Source organism: Amphiura filiformis, chromosome 11, assembly GCF_039555335.1.
Source record: "Amphiura filiformis chromosome 11, Afil_fr2py, whole genome shotgun sequence".
Taxonomy (NCBI): Eukaryota; Metazoa; Echinodermata; class Ophiuroidea; order Amphilepidida; family Amphiuridae; genus Amphiura; species Amphiura filiformis.
In genome coordinates, this window is record NC_092638.1 from 43,090,272 (window position 1) to 43,114,192 (window position 23,921).

At 35.5% G+C, this 23,921-nt stretch overlaps 1 protein-coding gene across 1 annotated transcript; it reads left to right on the forward strand.

Moving 5' to 3' along the window:
- The first annotated feature begins 221 nt into the window (after nt 1-221).
- Nucleotides 222-22,793, forward strand: LOC140164873 (nuclear hormone receptor E75-like). Its single transcript, XM_072188251.1, has 7 exons — nt 222-808; nt 16,267-16,478; nt 17,711-17,855; nt 18,113-18,294; nt 20,212-20,448; nt 20,946-21,198; nt 21,764-22,793. Exons 2-7 carry the CDS (start codon nt 16,278-16,280, stop codon nt 22,009-22,011), a joined length of 1,266 nt encoding a protein of 421 aa, XP_072044352.1. The 5' UTR covers nt 222-808; nt 16,267-16,277; the 3' UTR covers nt 22,012-22,793.
- The last annotated feature ends 1,128 nt before the right edge of the window (nt 22,794-23,921 follow it).

Here is a 23,921-nt window from a genome sequence, read left to right on the forward strand (position 1 = left end):
ATAGAATGTTTGTATTGTTATGCCAATAGGATGGTATGTGTCATAGGTGTATTTTGGGTGCCATTGACGTCAATCTTTTGTACCTGTGCTGAAGTCTAAAGGATCACGCTGCCAATTTTCTCAATGCATGGGCACACAATCTCTATGGATATAATATTTAATTTGGCTACTTTCCCATGGTGCATATTGATCTAATAACCATTTTTGGCAACACTTGAAGTTTGGCCCAACTCCCTGTATTGTGTAGCAGGCACCATTGGGTAGTCTTTTAGCAATAGGCATGAGAAGAAGACGTGTTCCTTGACTCTTCGTGTAAAACACTCTGCTGGTCAGAGTGTGATCCTGCTGGTCGGGATCCTTCAAAAGCATCTTTAATAGTATTGTTTTTATTTATTTATGTATATTGTATGGTTTGTCAATTTCTGCCGGTCAGATCTTGAGAACCAAAGAATTGCTGGAACAATTCAGAAACTGGAATCACATAATTTATCGTCAAATCCGAATTTGGACATTTAACTGTTTTTCCTTCGGCTGGTCCGTTGGAAATCAACAATACAACAAAGTCAACATCCTGAAGATATCTGACATCCCGCGTCAACATATTACTTGTATTATTATTGAATTGCAACATTGTTTGAGTATCACTTGAAAATATTGTCGCCCGCCGTCTTCAACAAAATTGTTATCATCATTGTATTCAAAGATCTACTGTATATTATATTCCTCAAAAGTGCTGGTCACTTTATCTGTATAAAAAATCATCATGGCTACTGCAGTTCTGGCTCGATTGAACCATTCTTGGTTGAAGGTAAGTTGGCAAATGAATATCTAAATATGCGTACAACTGGTCATGTCATTTTGATAGTACCGTACTACATGTAGTTAAGGGGGTTTGAGCCAGGGTGCGCTTTGAAGGGGCAATTAGCTGAATTTAATTGATGCCATAGTTACATACTAGATTATTTATACATAGCAGTTGTATTTTTCAAAGAGAATAATTCCAAATCTGAGGGGGGGATCAGGTGCATCCATGGACTCACAAAAAGCACCCTAAACAAGTATTTCCAAGACTGAAATTTGCACCCCTAAATAACATGCAAAATATGTCACCATGAGATGGGTAAGTGAAAACTACCCTAAGTAAGAAAAAGAAAAAAAAACACACCCTTTTACACCAATATTACATGACTTTAATACTCTATTCTAGTCTGAGAAAATACTCTTTGTACATGAATTTACGGACACGCCTAATACCCCCCTTCACCATTACAGTGCCCCCGGTTCCAAATGTTATCTAGCAGAGCACAGTTCAAAAGTTACCTTTAGTGTTTGGGTTTCAAAGTTCTTGCCCATCTCTTGCAATTGCAGAGCCTTCTTTGTAAAGATGCTTTAAGCTTTGAAGTTTATGTTTTATTACATTAACTATTAACTCAAGATTTGGTTTAAAATCCAAAGGTGTTCATATGGGGTATAATCTTCTTCCACGGTAAACCAAACAGCTTCCGTGGTAAACCTTATAGCGCCATCACTTGCTGAAAGTACGTTATTAGTAGGCGTGAGTTAAAAGCTATCTGGGCTAGAACTATTGCGACTGTAGGGGTGAGCTTGTCTACAGGTAAAAAAAAAAATCGTGGAGGTTATATTATAGGCCTACACGTCTAGTTTAGGGCAACGGGGGGGAGGAGGCTTGCTAGGCCTACTACGGGGATGTGCGACAGATTCGGGATGCATTTTGGTTTATTGATGGCACTCAATTTCATGAAAATTTGGTTTAAGAAAGATTGTTTTTATTTATTTTTTTTAAAATTAATTTTACGCAATTTTATTGATTTGCAGCCCGTTTTAGGGTATTTTGGCCATCAAACACAATTAAGTCAGATCTCGAATGCTATATCATGATTCATAACCCTTTCCTGTATAGTTTAAATAGGCCTATTAATATAATTTTTAAATGCTATTTTATTATTTTGTTATTAGGCCTAATTGAAAATCTAAAATAGTATAAAATCGTATATGATGCCTTAAATTAAAGTTTAAAACGTTCTTCCAATATTAAAAACTATTATTAAATATTCCCTAACATCTCAGACAACACGCCCCCCCCCTCCCCCAACACACACACCTACACACCCCTACACCAACAACCACATGCCAAGTCTTGGCGAAAGTCTACCTTGTACATCGTGCAACGCTTGGCGTGCACCATCCAGCATTGCCCGCTAAAATACACTACCCTATTACGAGCAATGGAATAGCCGTCAATCATGCACAGTGGTTGCTCCTGGAAGGAAGATTATACCCGATATGACGCGGTTGCTCATGGAAGACAAGAAGGATTATACCCCTTTTCAAGGTGTTGGCATATCTTGGTTTCAGATGTCATGAAAATTACATGTATTTTCAACTTCTTATGTTTATATACTGCCAATTTAAAATAATAATATCATAACTGCAAAATACACACACGTATGAAAAACAAAATAGGTGAACATTTTTCAACATTATTTACTAATCTATTACTTCCTTGTGCAAAAAATCAACTTATCTTAAAATCTTAATTAAATCAAATTGTTAAATTCTATAAGAAAAGACTAACAGTAAAACATTCCTTCACCATGACGGCAACATTGCAGTACAATTAGCTTTAGAATTATGATGCAGTGATCCGTTAACTCTTTGGTAACCATGCTTTTGTTGTGTAATTTTGCACAATTTCTGTGTAAGTACAGGTACTTTACACATTCCAGAAGTTCAGACAATTTTCTTGTTAAAATATGATATGGAGAATATCTTTAACAAAATTATGGAAACTGAAAGTTTCTAACCTTGATAAATAGATAGATGCATGACTTCCATGTCAAAGTACAAATTTGTTATAAATATATATCACTTTGATACTGTACTGTGTATGATTTTTATTTCATCTTTATAATCAGATATTTCTGTTTTGTCTAAAGTGAGCCTATTCATTCGGGGCATGATTAGTGCAGGTTAATGTGAAAAAAGTATGTGGTGAAAAAAAAAATCATTAAGTACTTCAGCTTTGGAAATTGGGAGTGGTCTCTTTCACTATCAATAGGCCAGTGTGGTATTGTACATAAAGGTAATTTGGAATTGATCAGACATGTCTTATTGTCTGGTATTTACCATATCTGCACTTTTATCTGCAAGATTTACTTGTTTTTTTTTGGGGTTTTTACACGGCAGTTAGATTTAAAATGTGTCCCTTATGTTACAGTCCAGAAGAAAGTATAAAGTTAACTTACATCACCTTTAAGAAGAAAAACTTCATAATGCTTCCCATCACATTTAAAGAGCCGTGTACTGAAATAAATTCTTTTGCAGTTCAATTTGTTATTTGTGTTGGAAAATATATACTTGATCTCTTTTCTCACTTGCATAAAAAGGCATACAGCTTTCAAATGTTGTTATGTGGAGGTGGCATCTCTCATTGGTCATTGTGACTTCTCCCCCCCCCCCCCAAAAGTAAGGACAGGATACCAGGGTACTTGGAGACATGCTTTACTGAATAATGTCAAAAATCAATAAGAAACAAAGGATGCAGATAATTGATTTCTTATACCAAAATATATTCAAGATTGATTGTCATTGAGAAGGGTGGGGCAGGGTGTTGTACCCGTAGACGTAAATCGGCTGCTGGCCTGCTTTTCAAAGGCCTTTCTATTAGTATTATGATATTAATAATACACCTTTTATGTCAGTCAGTATAGGGCATCTTGAATTTCTCTTCTTTTTCAATAAAAAATTCTGCAATGTGGAAGAAAAATGTACAAAGGGTCCATTGTTTGTTTGGATAAGGGGTTCAGAAATTTTTAAAAGTACAATTTTAGGTGGGTTCATGTCGACTTTTTGGAAGTCCTGTGCCCCCCCCAAAGTAGCCTAAATACTGCACATAGTTCACAGATCTCTGCTGGTGCAAAAGTTGACTGCTTTTGCAATGAGCAGTTTAGCATATTCTGATTTTAAAGCAACTACTCCAGGGTAATTTTATGGTAATCTCTCTTTGTTATGGTAATTTTCCAGTATTTTGTTTCTTGATCCTCAAAAATGCTGAAGCTGCACTTAATCCACCAAACACTCCATCAACCATGCATATATTGCATTGTCATCCTCTGTCCTCAATGGTTGAAAAATGTGCAATCAATCACAGTTGCCAAATATTTGCAATTCAGATTTTTTTTGTAGTTTTATGAGTGACTGAGACTAATGGCCGCTTACAGTTGCCATAAGGTATCTGGTCTGAAAAAATTATATGCACACAATAGTATTGTATTACACCTTAAGTTACAAAACAAACAAGTTCAAATTTGTGGTCCACATTGAAAGCATAAGTATTACTTAATTAGCTTTTCTTATTTAGGTACAGTTTCTAAAATTATATTTTAACATATTGTTACTATCAGTTCCTATCAATGGACAGGCATCTAGTGAATACAAACAAATACAATTTGATTTATGAAAGACTCATTTTGTATTTAAGCCATGGCCTAAGTTTGATTCATTAAACTAATAACTGCCTAAAGATCATATATTCAGGTTTTGTGAAACATTCATGTTACTCAGGGCTGTAGCAAGGTTGTAAAATGTGGGGCGGCCACGACAAATGTGGGGCGGCCAAAATACAAATATATAACCAAATTGAAATAAAGATATAAAGACAAACATAACAAATTTCTCAAAAAGTGGGGCGACCATGGCATCCCGGCCGCCCCGCTTACTACGACCCTGATGTTACTAGTAAATACTACTATGTACTATTTATCAGATTTTGGAAAAATTGTGAAAACTATAATTCACAAATCAATGCATATGAATATAGCATCACTTGAGGCTAATGCATGTCTTGTAGTCACATGCATAGTTGTGCATATTTAACTGATAAAAATAGGGGCCTAAATTACCAAGAATAGATATACCTGAAGTCAGATTGGACAGATATGCTAGAGGACAATGACGTACATAATTAAGCAGATGACAATATGGATTCTCTTTGCAGGAGTAGTTTTCCACATCATGTATGCAGCTTGGTAATTTCAGGGGGAAAATTGTAAATTATACTTCTGTGGCTGCAACCAAGATCATGTGATGTATCTTTGATACATTTTAGTTATTAAAAGGTAGTGGCATATCATTTGGGAGGGTTGAACATTTTAAAAGAAAGAAATTTACACGAAAGCAAAATTTCTTGTATATGTATAGTTGATGGGATTGTGGAGTCATTCAAGGGGGTCAGTTGCATTTTATTTGTTCACATTTCTGGGGGACGAAACTTCAATATTATAGACCACACTTTATATTACTGTCTGTTCAATTAGCTTAGATTCTTGAATTTTTTAGATATTTGAAAAAATAAAAAATTGCGGCCAAAGTCATCAAAGAAAAGTGTTAGCACAGCCTTGGACCTAACGTGATTTATACTTTTCAAATTCCCAAGTTCAATTTAAAACCCCATTTCTTTTCAATTTTGCCTCATTTTGGGCAGTTACTTGGGTCCACCAAAAAGGTTCGCAACCTTTTTACAAATCGAGTGGGACGGTCCATTCTCAACTAGGGCATAGACCCTATCCAATTTAGCAAAACAGTCTGTCCACCAATCTGGCCTGCCATTTCAATTGTTATACCGTTCGGTTAGTGGATAGGTTCCATAGGTGATGATGGTCCACGGTTTTGTTCACGAAACTATATGGTAAATAGCGATTACGTTTTATGCATAACATTATTCTGAGCATTATTTTTTTTAAAACAATGACATTAAAATTATGGATTTTGTTTTTATTTCAACTGGTTTACAATGTAAATTGAGTTTTGTTTAATACCATCATTCCTTCCCAAGAATATCAGCATTCGCTTGACATTTTCAGATACAGTGACTTTACAAGAATTGTTTTCTGTAACCTGGTTGTTTTAAATAATATTTTCTTGTACAAAAGTTTTTTTGTTTCCAAATGTCCTTCTCATAGTTTGTATTCAACAAACAAAAACGAAATAACAAATTGAAAATAAATGTGTAGCTTTATAATAGGCCTATACCTTCTCAGACCAATTCGAAAAATAAATAAATAAATAAATAAATTAATAAATTAATAAATTAATAAATAAATAAATAAATAAATAAATAAATAAATAAATAAATAAATACGCAAGAAATGTATTTATATAAGCTGGGCCTATTTTAGAAACCTTAGCTCATAAATAAATATAGGCATACTGGCAAATGTAGCTATTTTGCTGCACAATACTTCTTGATGCGGATGGTCGAATATATACTATCTCAGCGCAATATGACATTCGTCCCCATTGCTCTAAATGGATTGATTCAAAAAAGTTTATGGTACCCGACGTTCTACGGCTTGTTATAAAAATATCGCGGGGAAAGACCAAAATTGAAAAGAAATGGGGTTTTAAATTGAACTTTAGAATTTGAAAAGTATAAATCACGTTAGGTCTAAGGCTGTGCTAACACTTTTCTTTGATGACTTTGACCACAATTTTTTATTTTTTCAAATATCTCAAAAATTCAAGAATCTAAGCTAATTGAACAGACAGTAGTGCACTAGATATACAGGGATATGTGGAGTGCAATCTTGCCTTCATCATTAACATTAAAGGGATAAGTTCATATCTATGCATTGTCATGAGCTTAGTCCCATTCAATAGTTACTACTGTAAATACACATATTTAATATTTATAATATCACCACCTGGCCTCCCAGACCATTGATTGCTGAAGAACTATATGCATACCCTCTGGATAAACATGTGCAGAATCAAAATTCAGTAGTTTCATTTCAGGGTTTTGGAAATTTTATGTGTGTTACAGGTTTTTTACAGGTTTTTTACAGCAAAAGCCCAACTAAGGTTATAAGGACTTTGTATTGCAATTGAGACATGTCTGGGTAGTACCTCAATTGTCATTTTCTTTGGATATTAATCAGTCACAAAAATGTTTGGCACCTATCCCAAGTGTGATAAAGTCTACATAGTCATCTTTACTTCCCATTTTGTGACTGTTAAGAGGCTAGTCATCCCGGGTTTGTTTATATCCTGCATGTGCTGGAACATGTGCTAATATATACATGGTGCAAATATAAGAGGTTACAAATAAGAATCATGTCTAATTCTAAAGGCACTAGCCTAGTTTATAGGCCAGCTAGGCCTACGTGTGTACCTTTGTCAGTTTAGAATCGTATCCTGATACACGGTTTGTGATGGTCTTAAGTGAAAATCATCCGTTTAGTGTTTACCAGCTATTTTCAGGTCAGTTTGTAGACTCTGCATGTGTACACTTGGCATGCAGACGTTATGGATATTTTGAATCATTTATGCATGTATTCCATAGGTTATCTCTGGTAATCAGGTGTTGTTGTCGATGGTGATGCGATACGCCCAAGGAAGTGTGTTTCTGATTCTCGTTCGCCGCCTCAAGGCATTATGCATTGCGTTGTTATATGGTCTTGATGAAAAGGATAGGAAAACCCTGGCAATGGGGTCTCTCAAGTACAAGCTGGATGCCAACATGTGCACGACAAAAACATGGCCGGAAGATCGGCTTGATGGTCCAATGATAAAGATGACAATAATGATGTTGTTACATGATGGTAACATCAGATGAACAAAAGTGGGTCACATAAGCCCACCCACTTTACTACCAGCTATATAAGAGGTAAGAGCGTGGTGTTAGTTTATTTGGGTCTTCTACTTAATATTTGGTGGTCGAGGATACTTACTTACTGCTGTCTACTGATGATACCTTGTATGATGTCAAAAAATGAAGAGTGGTCATTGCCTGGAACTTATCCTAATTTGTTCATGTTGCCTAATTGGATGCTTGATATTGGTGAGTACAGTTGCCTGGGTTGGGACTTAATGTTTTCTCATTGGTGTCATACCTTAAGTCTATTATTTTGTTCTTGTATTTTTTTTAATTGCTGACAGCTTGACTTAGTATCATGGTAGATGTATTGAATTGTTGTCACCTGTATGTATGATTGTTTGAAGATGAAGGTTGCAATTTGGACAATACTTTAGATTGGGATTAGGGTTAGGGTTATGATCATATAGTTGGCAGTGGTTCCACAAATTGGAATCATTGCACAAAGGTCAGAAACAGGAAATCATAATTACATTTGTATAGCAACTACTTTTGAATGGTGTCCCCTTTGCACAGAAGTTGAGGTTAATGCATAGTAACCAGGTCTGTATAAGGGGCATGCACACTCAATTAAAAAAAAATATTTTTTAGTGTAGCTGTTCCACTTTCTGTGATGTTGGTCCAGGCTAAGAGAGAATGTCATTGGTACTGCTGGGGCAGTTTTTAAAAGATTTTTGTTCCATTGAATCCATTGGCCAAGGTCAAAATTGGGTGCTTTACCATAGTGTAATGCTGTCATTCGGAGAAAAAAAGGCAACACTGCTGTTGCTTTTGTTATTGTGGAATGCTGCAATTCTTTAGAGGTTAATATTTGCTACCATGTTCAACTACTGGAACAAGAAATCTCTATAGTATTTCATCAGGCATAAATTCAGTGGCCTCTCAAATTATTGTACAGCATATATCCTGTTTTTGAAGCCCATTCATGCTGACAATGAGTTTACTTGTATATGTCTAGGCCGGCCTATATTCAATCAGGAAAGTTGAAAGTTTCCTGGTTTGAGTATCTATGTTACTATATGTATACTGCTACATATTACTGAAATTTTCAAAAACATTTTAAAAATGTTGGACCAACTCAACATTTTTGTTTTCAAGAAATTCTCCCCTCTCCCCTCCCTAATATACTTCAAACTGGAGTAGGCATGTGTTACCCTCTATGGCCAGTTTGAATTTCACTTGACAAATGAATGAATAATTAAAAATTCTCACACATACCTACCTCTCGTTTTGTAGGCTCTCATAATGGTTGATTGATCCAGGAAAACAATAGGCCTACTGCAATTATTGACAAACATTGTTACCTCGGAATCTACTGACTATTGTATGCTAACAAGGGTTTATACTGAAATTGCACAATATATATAGCACTATTTTATGTTAAACTTGACTTTCCAAGAAGCTGATTGTAAAAGAGTACCAATTTTATTAACATTTTATACATGTGTTAAAATTACATTTATAGAAGCACAGGTTGAATTGATGCCATATTTATTTCATTGCCATATTCAAGATTAATCATACATGAGCTGTTCTATCAGGGCAAGAGACAATTTTATCTCTTAGATTTGACATTTTACAAGTAATTGATGAGATATTTGGCTTAATTCCCAATCTGATTGCAATATTTAGACTCATTTTACAGTTTGTTGGCAACCATTTGAAGTGTCTCTAAAATACTTCATTTTCACAACAACTTTAAGTTAGGAATAAAAAGGTTTAAGCAACAAAACACTCTTCACAAATTGTGAAAATTTGAAGTAATTAGGGCCAGGGGGTCTTATACAATGTTATAGCTCACATTCACAATAATTTATTTCTGTAAAGTAGCCTACAATTGCTTTGCAAAATTTTAAACTCAAAGCTGCTCAAGGAAAATTCAATATTTACAATATTGTTGAAGAGAGAATCATATTTCTCAAGGGATGTTCTTGTTATTAAACTTATTTAGGACAAGGACTTTTCATTTCCATTATTTGTTTTATTCTGGCTTGACAATTTCGCTACATATAAACATGCTTGCATGTACATGTATGTGGGTGGGGGGTATTTATAGTATTTGAATTTATCAGTGGAGAAAAATGATCACAGTTTTTGATTGTACACCACATTTTAGCTCCCCTAACTTTCAAAACATTTTGCTCTACTCCAGCTGCCACGTTCTGACTGTTTGCATTATTTTTACTTGCATTTTGTGGGCTTATTTGGCCCTATAGTATCATGAATATCCTTATTGACCAAAAAATGCAAGATTGGTATGCTAACAAGTAATGGATTTTTGGGTCCGATCCATTATGTCCTTTTATGTTGTCCACAGCTTGATTGGGTTGGTTGTCTTACTCTTAGCAGGCAAATTGGGATATTCCAGTTGAAATCCATACTCCCCTTCCTAATATCCCACCACGCAAGGGGTGTAGGCCTATATATTTTGCATGGAGTCACTCCTAATTGAAATTCACACTCTCTGTGTGAAGTTTAAGTACATGTCTTCCATAGGGGGTGTATGAATATCAACTGGAATAGCCCATTGGTTAAGTGGCAAAACTAGATTCCTGAAGGTGGCAAGATTGGGTTGGCAGAATTTTCTTGGTGGTGGTGGAGGGGGGGGCATTGTTTGAGGTTTTTGCAACATTTTTCTGAGAAGTATCAAGCTCATATCAGTCTAGCTTTATCATATGAGGCCAGGTGCTTCCCGCACATCAAACTCAGTGAACAATTAGTTTCTCATTACTATAGTTACAACATGACTACAATATAATTTTTGCGATAACAATAATTATCTAAAAAAACATCAGCTACATGTGGAGAGGGTATATGCGTAGAACTTGCCCTGTTCCCCCGGATCTCAATGCCTGAGAAGTGAGCAACCAACAAGGCAGTGATGCACTTGCGACTAGTGGTTGAGTTAAGAAACAAGCTGCTTGTCAGGGTCTACATGTGGACTAATCAGCCAAGCTAAGATTGTCTACTTGTCATCCATAAGCCATGGCTATTAAACTATCACATCATATAGGGGGATACAATTATAATCCTAACAGTGATTGACAGTGATGAGCCGATGGATTACTTTTAATCCATACAGGATATTCTTGGCATGAGGGATACACACTTTACATGTGGGATGTCATAATGTGCGGAATTGTCCTCGTGAGAGGATTGGAGTGGTTTTCACTGAAAAAAGGGGGAAACCAATTTTTTATGTGAAAGAATTGTCTTTTTTAGCATAATGGGTATCCGTATAACTGTGGGTATTTAGCATGATGGGTACAGCATAGGTATAAGATGTTGTATATTGTATACAAGCCGATACAGGCATAATCTGCATATGTGATGCGATCAAGCAAAATCAGTCGGAACTCGGAAATATTGATTTTGAGATAGAGCCAAACAAAGGAATTATTTCCTGCTGTTTTGGAAAATTTTAATTACTCATATCTTTGGAACTAGTTGTTCAATTTAAATAGTGTTTTCTGCAAAATGCAGCTTTGTAAATGTTTTTTACTCTTATAAATAAAGAAACTGAAAATTTATTATTTCCGAGTTCCTACTGATTTCGCTTGATCGCATCACATATTACAACGGTAGTTTAATTGATGTCAAAAGTGCGATGCCCTCAATTTTGCACTAATTTTTGTTAAACAAATAGTCTATTCCAGACTCATCTTTCCAACATATTTCATTAAGAAAAAGAATAAAATTGTAATAATATTCTCTCCAAAGAAAATTGTATGATTTAAGATAAATTGCTAACTGTCTAGCTGTGATGTATGAAAAATCATTCAACAAACTGTTAGGAAGTTAGAGTTGCAGAGTATTGCATAACCTGATTAGAATAGGAAATGTACATTATATCTTACTTATCCCACTATCCGGTTTGATAAGACTTGTTATTGGATTCCTAATTGAATAATTTAAAAGCAAATTAAAAATATTAAAAAATATTAAAATATGTTGTTCACTGTCAGTGGTGCCCTAGTCACTATGGACCACAATGGCCTCATCCAAATGGCATAGTTCAATAACCTCAATTAAACAATCATAGAGCGAAATTTGACCTCAAGTTGCAGAGTATGAGTTTTTGTACTCAAATTTTCAAAGGTCATTCAATGAATGTACAAATGTGTCCATCCATATCAAAAGGATGCACTTGTCGGCTGCTACATGTGTCTCATTTCACACTAGCTAGGAATAAATACCAGACTCATTTCAAGTGCAGGTCACTTCAAATCATCCCCAAGTCACATGGTTTAGGAATACATAGAACATTCCTTAACCATGTCACTTGGGGATGATTTGAAGTGACCTCCACTTGAGATGAATCTGGTATTTATTTCTAGCTATTATGTGAAATGAGACACATGTAGCAGCGGACAAGTGCATCCTTTTGATATGGATGTACACAAATGTATTAGGGTTAAAGAACTGTGCCCTGATAGATGAGCATGTTGTGGATCCTAGTGTAGTGATATGTAGCTTTCAGTATACCACAATGTGATGATCAAGTATTTTCTAACTAAAACTATAGAAAACAAGCAAACAAAAAATTACCAAAAATGACTGGTATATATTTGTATTCATCTTATTTTTTCAAACTTCTCACGCCCCCACTCATATTGACCCGCAACCATGGACCCTTACAACGGCAAGTGAGGATATGAAAATTGTGATATTTCACTATTGAAATCATGGACTTTTTTACATAAATGTAACAATTAATCGCCACACCATGAACCTGACATTAAACCTTGAATATAGAAGACTAATGGGCCCAATTCTTTCTGAAGGTGTATAGTACTCAGATCTGGAATAGGTCTTTGTAAAACATGACATATTAGTCCACGATTGTAGATGAAAATATCATTGAACTATCTGAAATTGTTAATGTGTCATTGAATAACACTATTTATTCTTTAATACCTGGTTGAGCATTGCGTTTATACCCTTGGAAATCAACTTGAAATATTGATCAAATATCACTGACTCATAAATAATAAAGAGGGTATGATGACAGATTAAAACAATGAACAAAATAATGACTATTATTTGATATCATTGAATTGTCACTTTATTTATTTATCTGTTCAGTGTTTTTAATTTTCTGTTTCATGTTTTTTTCCTTTCTTTATTTTGCTCTTTATTATGTTCTATGAGTGGAATCATTCTTTGTTGTCTTTGAACTAGCCCCGTTTTCAAACCGTGATGCCTCTCGAAAAGCGAGCGAAGCGAGTTGGAAAATCCTTCATCATACAGCTATCAGAGTACAGCACAAAAGCCTGTGCTACATGTATGTTGTCTTGTATCTTTCTTTCTTTCTTACTTTGTTTTTCTTGCTTTCCTTTCTTCTTCATTCTTTCCACCTGCAATATTCAATTTAGTTTCATAGATTTGATCTTATAATTATATTAATCACTTATTCACTCATATTAAAGGTTATTTATTGGTGATTATGCTAAATTATGCATAAATATATGAATAAATTTTCACCTTATTTGTAAGGTGAAAATGCAGTAGATTTGTAATAATTACTGAACTCTACAAGCAAGAATGGCCTGGTTAAGTTTGACATGAAAGCCCGGGCATGAAAGCCTTTGATGATTAATTTAATGCTAATTCAAATAGGAGTTGTCATCGACTAAAGTCTGTGTGCAGGGGTACAAGGACATAGGCCTGTCAGCTGAGACAGATATAGGGAGCTGTCTGGGGTGAGACTCCGGGTGGGGGTACCTGAAAAGGAGGAGGCTTGACCCCGGGCTTGACCAAAGGATGTGAACATGGCGGAGGGGTCATGGGGGTGTAGATAGTAACTTTTTAGTGGTGGTGGTATTTGGGGGGAATTACATACAGGTTGCCTATATGTACTAGTATTTAGCTAAACTTGACCTCAAATGAAAAAAAAAACCCAGAAAATTCTCCAAGCAAATTCTATTCCAAATGGAAAAAAAAACAGCAAAACTGTGACACATTATTCAATGGGGGTAAAACTTTTCTTTTCAAGGGAGAGCTTTGTAAGAGTAGAGACCAGCTCTTAATTGTAAATGAAGGGATAAAAAAGCAACTAAAACTGGGCGGGACAATATATGAGCAATGAATATTTATTTATATGTTGTTATGTTTATAATTTGAATCGTACCTGTCTTAAAATATTAACAACAGATTAACCATGGAAGTAGCAGACTACATCAGTGAGTTAATGGAAGGCAGTCCCCAGGACTCAGGAGATACAAAAAGCAAATAAGAATTTTGTTTAATTAATTCCTTGTAGAATAGACCTACTCTGTTTCATTGTTGCACCATTGTAACCATGGTAACTCAGTGTGGGTAAAAAACAATCAAACCTAATCAAGAATTAATCTCAGAAATAAAAATTGAAAAGAAGAGATTTCTTATTGACAAATGCTGCAAATGTTAATGGAGTTTAGGGACTGATTTAAAACTTGGGGCTGAAATGTGTGGTATATGTTTATTTGTATACATGTAAGTACAAATATGTTGCTTTGCCATGTTATGACATGTGACAGGTGATGACTATCTCATAATGCGAGAATGCCACTGAAATTTTAGTAAGTATTTCCGGGAATAATTTTTAATTTTTTACATTTTTAACTTGTATCTTAAGAACCATAGACACTAAATTATAAAATAAGCATGCTTGTACTTACTTTATTACTTTCATTCATATATCATGTGCCAATAATTGAAGTAATTGAGGAAAAAATTGCCCGGTTTGAACAATTTTTAGATTTGTCTGCTAAGCTTCAGTTTAAGGATTATACCTATATTAAACGAGTCATTCTCAGTCGATTAGTTATGACTATTACTACTCCTAAAAATAAAGATCAAGGTCACACAAGGTCACAGGGATTTGACAGTCCTAGATTGAAAGGTGATTTTGGATTGGGGAAAGGGGCACAATTTTACGAGATCAGTTTCAAAATGAAAGTCATTAGTATTAAAATGCACTTTATCAGTGGTTGATTATGATGATGGTTGGTTGCTGCTGCTGCTTATTATCTTGAAGTATTACTTGGATTCTAGTTGGATTTTAGTTGAACTGTTTACAAGTGGATATATACTGTGTTTTATTTGATGATTGGATCCATCACCAAATTGAATCATTATGTGAGTAGCTTGTATTATCATAAGTTTTTAAGCAATTCATATAGCAGTTATATATACAAAGCAGTAGATAATAGTCATGAAAACAAAAAAACTTTTGAAAGTAAAACTTTTGAAATGAAATATATTTGGACAATTAATTAAATATTGACTGATACATAAAAGAAAATGGAAAGATTTGATTAAATCAGTCACTAAGTTGGTATTTATTTTGAAGAGCCTGTTTGTTTTGCATCTTTTCTGTTATCTTATTTGACTAAAATACTACAACATACATTGTACTTTCTAGAGGCCTACATACGTACCAGAGAGAAGGTTGTGGATGTAACAAACTTAAATATTAATTTATTATAAGAATATTATTTTGGCAGATTTGGATGTTGCACAAATTAAATTGCAAGTATTTTTTTGTTTTGGTTGTTTTTCTTAATTTGAGGCAACCGTGCATAGAGTTAATAATGTGAACAATTTCCCAACCTACCAGGAGCACACCCTTGGACATAATTATAATTATAGAAATGACAGACTGAAGTTGAAACTTGTGGTACAACGGCGCAATGCATTGACCAAAAGAGCAAAACCTGAATTTTTTTTTGCTTGCTACACTCACAAATTGGAATTTTGGGGGAGTTTTTTTGTGCTTTTGCATTTTTTTGGGGGGGGGGGGTAGCTGCACCCAATGCACCCCCTGCATACAGCCCTGATCTGCATGTTTATTTTTCTTTCTCCATCATCATTTACATTACCAGAACAACCTAAAACCATCAATATTCACAGTTGGAAACCATATAGTTAAATACCAACGCATTCTGAATCCTTGAACATTTCCGTTACTATATTAATTTTCCTTTGTGTGAAACGTCACAGCAGAGAAGATGAGAAGCATGGAGCTAGTTGGGAAAGGTCATGGTAACGAGTTCGTTTTTTCGAAGACATTCTTTTTAGGCCTTGTATGACATACATGAACACAACGTTCCGAGGGTAACTTGGCCTTGCCTTCAGTCAGTTTTCAAGTACTCGAGCTCTGCGTCGTCGTTAATGTCATAATTGAAGATGAAAACATACTTGTACTACTTGTCAAACATGTCTGTCCATATTTCCCATCCTTGACTCACTTATTGTGTACTGCTGTGGTGTCTTTATTAGGTACAAGTTTTATCAGTGTCACTGACTTTACGATCAAACAGTTTAACAAGATTCACCACAGAGTCAGTCAGTTGTTTGCTTGAAACATTGTGTTAAAAAAAAAACAAAAAAGAACCAACATACTTGATAAAAGACTAAAAATTCATGTGACCGTACAAAACATGTTAATACCAGAGGACACAGTTCTTTAAACATATTGAATATTTTTCCACTTTTCACTGATGTCAAAAGGTACAGCATATGCCTACAGAGTCACCACCAACCAATACCGGGGCACTTAAACCCTGCACTGCTGTTAACTAAACGAATGTTTATATTTTTATATCTTGCAGAAAACTATCAGATGTTGTCATCGACAACACCATCACCTCTGTCATCGATGACACCCTCCCCATTGTCATCTACTTCCACGTCCGCACCGTCTCCAGAGTCCCCATCATCCAAGAAAAACCCTGCACCAAAACCAATCTTGTCCAAGTGCCGTGTGTGTAGTGATGAAGCATCTGGCATACACTATGGAGTTACATCGTGTGAGGGGTGCAAGGTAAGAAGGCATCACAATAGATGTGTGTTGTGATCTGTTACAACCAGACCAGAGGTGTTTGTCAAATTACAGCCAATACTAGGGAGCAAAAACAAAACAATAAAATAACATAAAATACACTTGGTTGTGACTGGGTATGTTGAAGATAATTTAATTTTTTAACTTACTCCTTCGGCCTGATTGGATCAGATTATGGCTGAATCCACATGATCCATGTCAATGTGATCTGCCGGGATGCGCACCATAATAGAAAGTGGCTATGGAGCATGTTTCTTGTAAGTGCATTACAGTGCGTGTGCATGTAGGGTGCTCATTGCGCGATGCCGTGTTCATGCATAGTGTGCTCATGATGCAATGCATCCACACACACACAACAGAAGATCGCATTAAAATGTATGAGCGTATTGATGCGGATCCCACTTCCCAATGTCACACATGCTTTAAATGAGCAGTTAGCCTGCAAACTGGTATAATTGCAATCATAAGAGGATACATCAGCACCAAAATCTTGGGTACTGTAGTAGAAGGTAGGGAACTGAAAAGAACAAGTATTTTAAAATTGCAAATGCTCTGAAGTTGACATTTTTTTAAATTTTGATTCATAATCTATCAATTTTCGATTAGACAGAAATACAAAAACAAAAATAGTTATTGAAGATATTTAACAATAAAAGCTAATTTTGACAGAGCCTAGTTTGTAATTATATCAAAATGTCACATGGCTTGACATCATTCATCAATTACCATTGTTCTCATCTAATGAAGTAGGTATGTCATTCCAATTGTGCACATTACTATCATCCAATTATTAAGCTTATTGCATGCGTTTGGTTTGTTACAGGAAGGGAGATTTTTGATATGGTAAACATTTTAACAAGTTGGCAATTTTTTAGCAAATATATCCCTATATTCCAACTCCTAGTTCTGTGCATCTCATACCCTCTGAGACAAAACAAGAGAGTTGCTGAATGGATGTGAACTTTGCACTCACTACAGTGTGTTGAGAGTAACGCCATGTTGGATTTTGCAGTGGCAGCTTCCAATTGTGCACGCTAACCTAATCCTGCGGGGTGTGTACACACACATAGATTATCCGTACACTGGTGACAACTGTGTAAACATGATGTGAGTTGTAAATATCCCTATATGATCACTTGCCTTTTGGCATTTGATGACATCACTGTCAGTCTATTCTATTAAAATTATTATTTTCTGACTTATCTTTTTCACAGGGTTTCTTCAGAAGATGCATTGGCAACAAAACACTCATTGTCCAATGCCAAAAGGAAGGTAGCTGCGATATTGGAAAGACAACACGAGGGCGCTGTGCTCACTGCCGCTATCAGAAATGTCTTGCTGTTGGAATGTCCATCCATTGTAAGTTGATGTTTGCTGTTTTAATTATTGTATATACTGATGTAAACATGCTGAGGTTTGGAAAACTATAACTATTTTATGTAAAATTCAACAACATAGGCCCTACATCTTTTATGAAGGTTTTTTTTAAATTATAAAACACTCTGATTAGTGAAGAGGAAACTGTTTTGGACTGTCATTAATGTTTTATCATGATTATGGGGAAGTGTTGTTTTCTTATGCATGTAATTTGATATATTTTACCATTTCATATTTAGCTGTGCGAGTTGGCCGCTATTCCAAGAAACAGAAACAGAAGAATCTTGCCGAGATTGAGAGTCTGTCCACACAGGAGAAGGTACGAGAGAGGGAGGAGAAGGACCGCTCCATGTATGCACTTATCCAGAAAGTTGTAAGCGCACATGAATCAACCTGCTTCAAAACCAACACACACGCTCATGTAAGTTCACAAAACTGGCTTTCACATCTCTGATTGCATAAACTTAACAAATTTTGCTCTATGTTTACATATCACTGAATACACTCTGTGCCCAGTACCTGTATGATTGTCTGGTGATGCAAAGGCCTTGCCTAGCCTTGCCTCAGTAACCACATGATCTGGTCATGGCCTTAACCATGTGGTTCCTAGGACATGTGCTGGGGACAGAGCCTTTTTCAGGGGCTTCTCTTAGGTTTTAAATTTTAGTAAATTTCCAAAAATGTCCTTGCCTCAAACAAATGTTAATTGAAGATGTTCAAAACAAATCTCAATGTATTTGATAAAAAAGTAACTAGTAAATCCATGTGTCTACTTTGTTTGCCACTAATTAATTGCATCAATTAACCAGTCAACTCATTTGGTTCCATGGCAGCGACTAATTACGTCAACAATCAGTCATACACGTACATGTGGCCATACACACGCACCCCTACATGTGCAGGTAAAAAGCTTGCCATCAGGTAGGCCACTCTCCATGTGGTAGTCATCGTGAGATTAAGCCGGCAAGGTTGCCAGCCGGTCGGTTTAGCGTGGGCACAAATTACACATAATTTACAAAGCAGCAAACTTGTTTATGGTTGAAACTCGTGTCAGCCCATGCTGATATGCATAGGCAAGCATTAGTTTGTCACTTGCGGATTTTCAATGGCTTCTCAAGTTAATACACTATTTATATCAATAGACTTTGTGAATAATAGATGAAGCAGATTCAGAATAAGAAGAAAAACAACATAAAAGCTTGTTTTGTTAAGAGCGTAAACTTCCTGCTAGGTAAATGTTAGAGTATTATATGCAACAAACAATATAATTATGCATTCGTCAATTTTGCAAAGATAGCAAGGATAATGTTAGATATTGTTTTAAAGAACAAATGACGTATGTTGTAAAATATACAATCCTTTTTGAGCATAATGGATTGAATTGTTCAGCAAAATTTTCCCGCTGAAATAGCAAAGCTTTTTTGATTTAAGTTATTCCTTTTTCCTCAATAGGGCTATCATACAAATAGATGAATCTCTGAATTTCACTCAAATATCTTTCAGGTGTATTCCTAGGTGATCAATAAAAACAATGTTCAACAGGCATGTAGATTTGCCTAGTAGGGTTGGTCAGTCAGGCATGTGCATTTGCCTAGTAGGGTTGGTCAGTCTGGATGGGTTTTTTTATGAACCTGATGAAAGAGGCTATACATGACCCCAAAAACATAACAATAGGAGTAATTAAATATATTGCAAGAAATTTGCTTCTGTAACAAAACCGTGCCTATTATAGCCTCTGTAACAAAACCATGTGAAATGGTAGAGGGAGCAAAGCAACAGTATTATACCAAATCATTTGTTAAACATATCAAGAGCTACATCTGTGCTAAATTGCACAATCAAATCGCCATTCTGCAGCACTATTATGAGTTGACCTGGTGATGTCAACTTGGACGTCCGCACTCAAGAGGATTAATTTAAAAATGAAATCAAATAAAAACAAAGCAACCCGACCTGAAGTATCACTGTGTAAATTTACATAGCAACAAGTAAAACATTGGCTTGTTTTGACAAGTATTGAGATGCATGCATTTCAAGATTTTCATTTTTAAATTCAGTAACTATCATAAACTTAATGCCATTAATCATATCGCTTACTTTTTGTCAAATTCTCTATTATTTTCACATGATGCATATGAATAACATTAGTTTAGTTGTAATAGAACTCCAGTCTAGTAATTCAGAGGTTCTGGCTTTGGGCAGTCAGTGGCACATGTGTCTGTGTCCGAGTCAGATTTAAGCATTTCTGTTAAGAATTGCCTGTATTTTCTGAGTTTTGTTAAATGAATTTTGGTCACATTATTAACAAGTATTGTTACCATTGTTTGTATCTCAACAGGTGAAGTTAAAGCAGATCTCCCACAACTCTTCCCACCTGGATAGTCTTGAGGTTGATTTGTCCATGTTAGCCGCACAGAATGGTCTTCGCAGCCACATCCAGCATTCCCTCAACACACAAGAGTTATATGCCCAAGTTTGCAGTATCAAGACCTTCCAGACAGAAATCCTGACTCCTGCCGTGGTCAGTGTGGTACAATTCAGCAAGAATTTACAAGGATTCTGTGATCTCTTACAGGTGTGTTATTACGACCATTATCATATAACTATTCTTGTCTTTTTCTTACTTACGATACAAATGTCTGATACACATTTGGAAAAGTGTGATGCATCAAAGAACGTGGAAAACACAAAGCGAGTTGTAATACTATATCCAAATAGCTTTCTTGGAAATGACTTAAGATGTGTTTTGGAAGAGACTTGTGATGTGTAGGGGTTTACCAACATATGTTTGTATATCCTGCATCTGGCGCAGTGTGTTCTAGTCCTATTCTATTTTGCCTACATCAAAAAAGAAAAAAATCTTGGCATATATATGTGGCTAAAAGACCAGTAAAGATTTTGTTGTTTCATTTTTAACTGTGCACAAGCATAAAATCTGATACAAGTTTAGATACAAAAGACAGAAGTGAATTACAAGTGAGCACAGTATGAAAATAGCTATTGCAAGACTAACTGTCACAAAAAGTGGACCAAATTGACATCAAATTCTACTTTTGTTATTGCAATCCACAGGAGGATCAGATGACACTGTTGAAAGCAGGTTTCTTTGAGATCTGGCTTGTGAGGGTTGCTCCCCTGATCACCATCAGTGGAAGTGAGATTGATTTCGGCACCGGGGAACCTTTCAGCCTGTCCCATCTCCACTGCATGGGTAGAGAGCAGATGTTTTGGGAGGAACTGTTTGATTTTGTGCGAGGATTCAACAGTCTGCAATTGATCAAAGAAGAAGTGGCCTTGTTCACAGCTGTCCTTATGCTGTCTGCAGGTAAATAGCCTCAACTCCTGTGATGTCTTTCAATACCCATCCTTCACTGTTGTAGTTAAGAAATTTCAACTGTAGGTTGAACGGATGAGATTAGTTATTTATGCACAAGGTCAATTGATTAGTTATATAATATGTATTCATAACTACTACAGCAATAGATGAATACAATTTTTGAATATACTACCCTGCACCTCAAGTAGGTTGCACTCATCACCTGTGTATGTCTGCAATCATAAACATACCACTCTTTTCAAAGATACTTTATCTTTACAAGTGTGAGTGATCAGCATTTCTTTGATACCTTTGGTTTATTGCATTGGTACCATGTGAATGTCGTAGTGCAGGGTTATATATTCAAAAATTGTATTCATCTATTGCTATGGTAGTTAATCCTGTTACATCATCACTTCTACAGCGAATAGATGTTATTGAACTGAGCCCCTGCTCTATTGTTAGAACATCAGTATAGAAATAAGAGGTGACAGGTTTGTTCTTGAGTAAATTAACATGTAAATCAAAGATTCTATATTTAAATCACAACCTGTCTTTTCTTTTCCTTTGTTAGATCGGTATGGACTGCGCGAGGTCGCCAAAGTGGAAAAACTTCAAGAGGGATTTGTAGAGTGCCTGAAGCGCGAAGTAACCCGCCGTGACTGGAAGAACCGACAGCTGTTTGCCCGCCTTCTCATGCAAATCACAGCACTCCGTTCAGTCTCCATGCTATTCAACAAATCCGCTAACAACTTCCGCCATGCCTGGCCATACGTAGAGGTCCCCCCACTGCTAGAGGAGATTCTTGATTATGAATATTGAGTGCATTGAATTAACATAACTTTTAGTTTTAATCCACAAATCCACAACATTGGATTAGATTAATGTTCAAAATACCAGATACCTTGAATTCAATTATTTACATTAATGTACAAAATATACATAATTTTATATGAAATATCAGTCTAATAGATTGGTTGACTCTTACGCCCTTATCAAATCCTAGTGTTAACATGATATTGTAATGTGAAAATGCAGTGTTAAATTGTGAATAATTTTGTGTCTGCTTGTTGACAAGGTTGATATCAGACTCTCAGCCAAGGTGTACAACCATTTTACGTCAGATGACATACAACATGAAGAATACAACAACAAGATATGCTTGTTAATTCCGTCGCCTCTGTTGATGAACAATTAGCCAAGAAACCAACAAAACGTTGAAGACTGACTATTTTTTATGTGATATCTCTATTTTTATTGTTGCTGAATCCCACTGCTGAAAGATGTAATATATACGAATGTTATATGATTGGTCATGGGCACACTCTATAGATTGATATTATGTGTGTATGTGATTTTGTTATGCTCACCTTCTTTCTGTCGCTATCATACATGTCATAGTGTTGGTTGTTAATAGTTTCTATTTTATGTATTTCTCTGATCAAAGAGAAATTCCTGTTATGCAAGTTTGGTTTGGGTTGGGAGATGCCTTCCATATTAAGTTATTTTGTAAAAATGAAATCATTGAAACATTAATATTGATGTATAATACATGCAGATTATGTAAAAACAAAATCATTTCTAATTAGCAAACATAGAAAAGGAGTTGTGTGTTATAAGGTAACCCCATGGATAGACACTACCCCAGGGGGGGGGCACATCAAAAAAATTTGGTGGGTATGTTCCCCCGGAATTTTGAAGTGGTGGGTCTTTGGGAGCTGATGGCGCATTGGTAAAAGGGGGTCTTTCGGGGCTGCGAACAAGTAAAATGGGGGCTTTTGGAGCTGCGAACTGTCAAAATCAAGGGTCTTTCTTGTTTTTTGGTTGAAAATCGCCTGAAAAAACCAGAAATATGAGGAATGAGCCATTTTCGGGTCTTTTAGAGCTGAAATTATCAAAATCAAGGGTCTTTCGGAGCTCTATTTTAGTCAAATATAGGGGATCTTTCGGAGCTGTGAAATCCAAAAAGGGGGTCTTTCCGGGGGAACATACCCGTATGGTCATTTGTGTTGAGTGCCCCCCCCGACACTACTAGCCAAATTACCAACCTGTAAGATCAATTTTAATTGGTTACAAAGATGGCTATATCATGTATTGAGCCAATCAGAGATATGGTAAGAATAGCCAATAAGGCTGAATATGAATTAAGCTTAAAATTGCTAAGTGATCTCAAAGCTTTATTTTAATTGGTTACTCAGATATTTATATAATATAATTAACCAATCAGAGGCGCTGTATAAAGGCATCAGTACCAATGGGGTTAAGGTACAGCAGGGTTTGAACATTGATTGAGATAATCATATGTAACATGACATAACTGGTCATCCGGCAAATTGACAAACTTGTCTGCCAATGATAAATATCTTTGTAGTATGTGATACTGCAGATCAAGAATTTTTAAATGCCTAGTGTACAGACTTGATTTTGTTTTTTAAGTAGTATACTCAAGATTTTCAAGAACAAGTAATGTTGATATCATTTACATTTATATATTCTATGCGGTCTGTAAACAACTTGATTCAAATATTTTCCCGGGAAAGTACAAGAACAAAGTTCAAAAATGCATATATTTTTCAAATTTTTTAATTCTTACAAAACCATATTCATGGATGAAATAAACTTCAAAATCTTTATTTTTTCACTCAAATTGAAACAAAAAGTATTCTTTTAAAATCTATTGATGCAGCTATTAAAATATATTGAACATTTTCAAAATGTTTGTAAAAACATTT

Coding starts and splice junctions, on each gene's coding strand:
- LOC140164873 (XM_072188251.1), top strand. CDS start 16,278: ATGTTGTCATCGACAACACCATCACCTCTGTCATCGATGACACCCTCC. Junction 16,479..17,710: donor CATCGTGTGAGGGGTGCAAG/GTAAGAAGGCAT, acceptor TCTTTTTCACAG/GGTTTCTTCAGAAGATGCAT. Junction 20,449..20,945: donor GATTCTGTGATCTCTTACAG/GTGTGTTATTAC, acceptor TGCAATCCACAG/GAGGATCAGATGACACTGTT.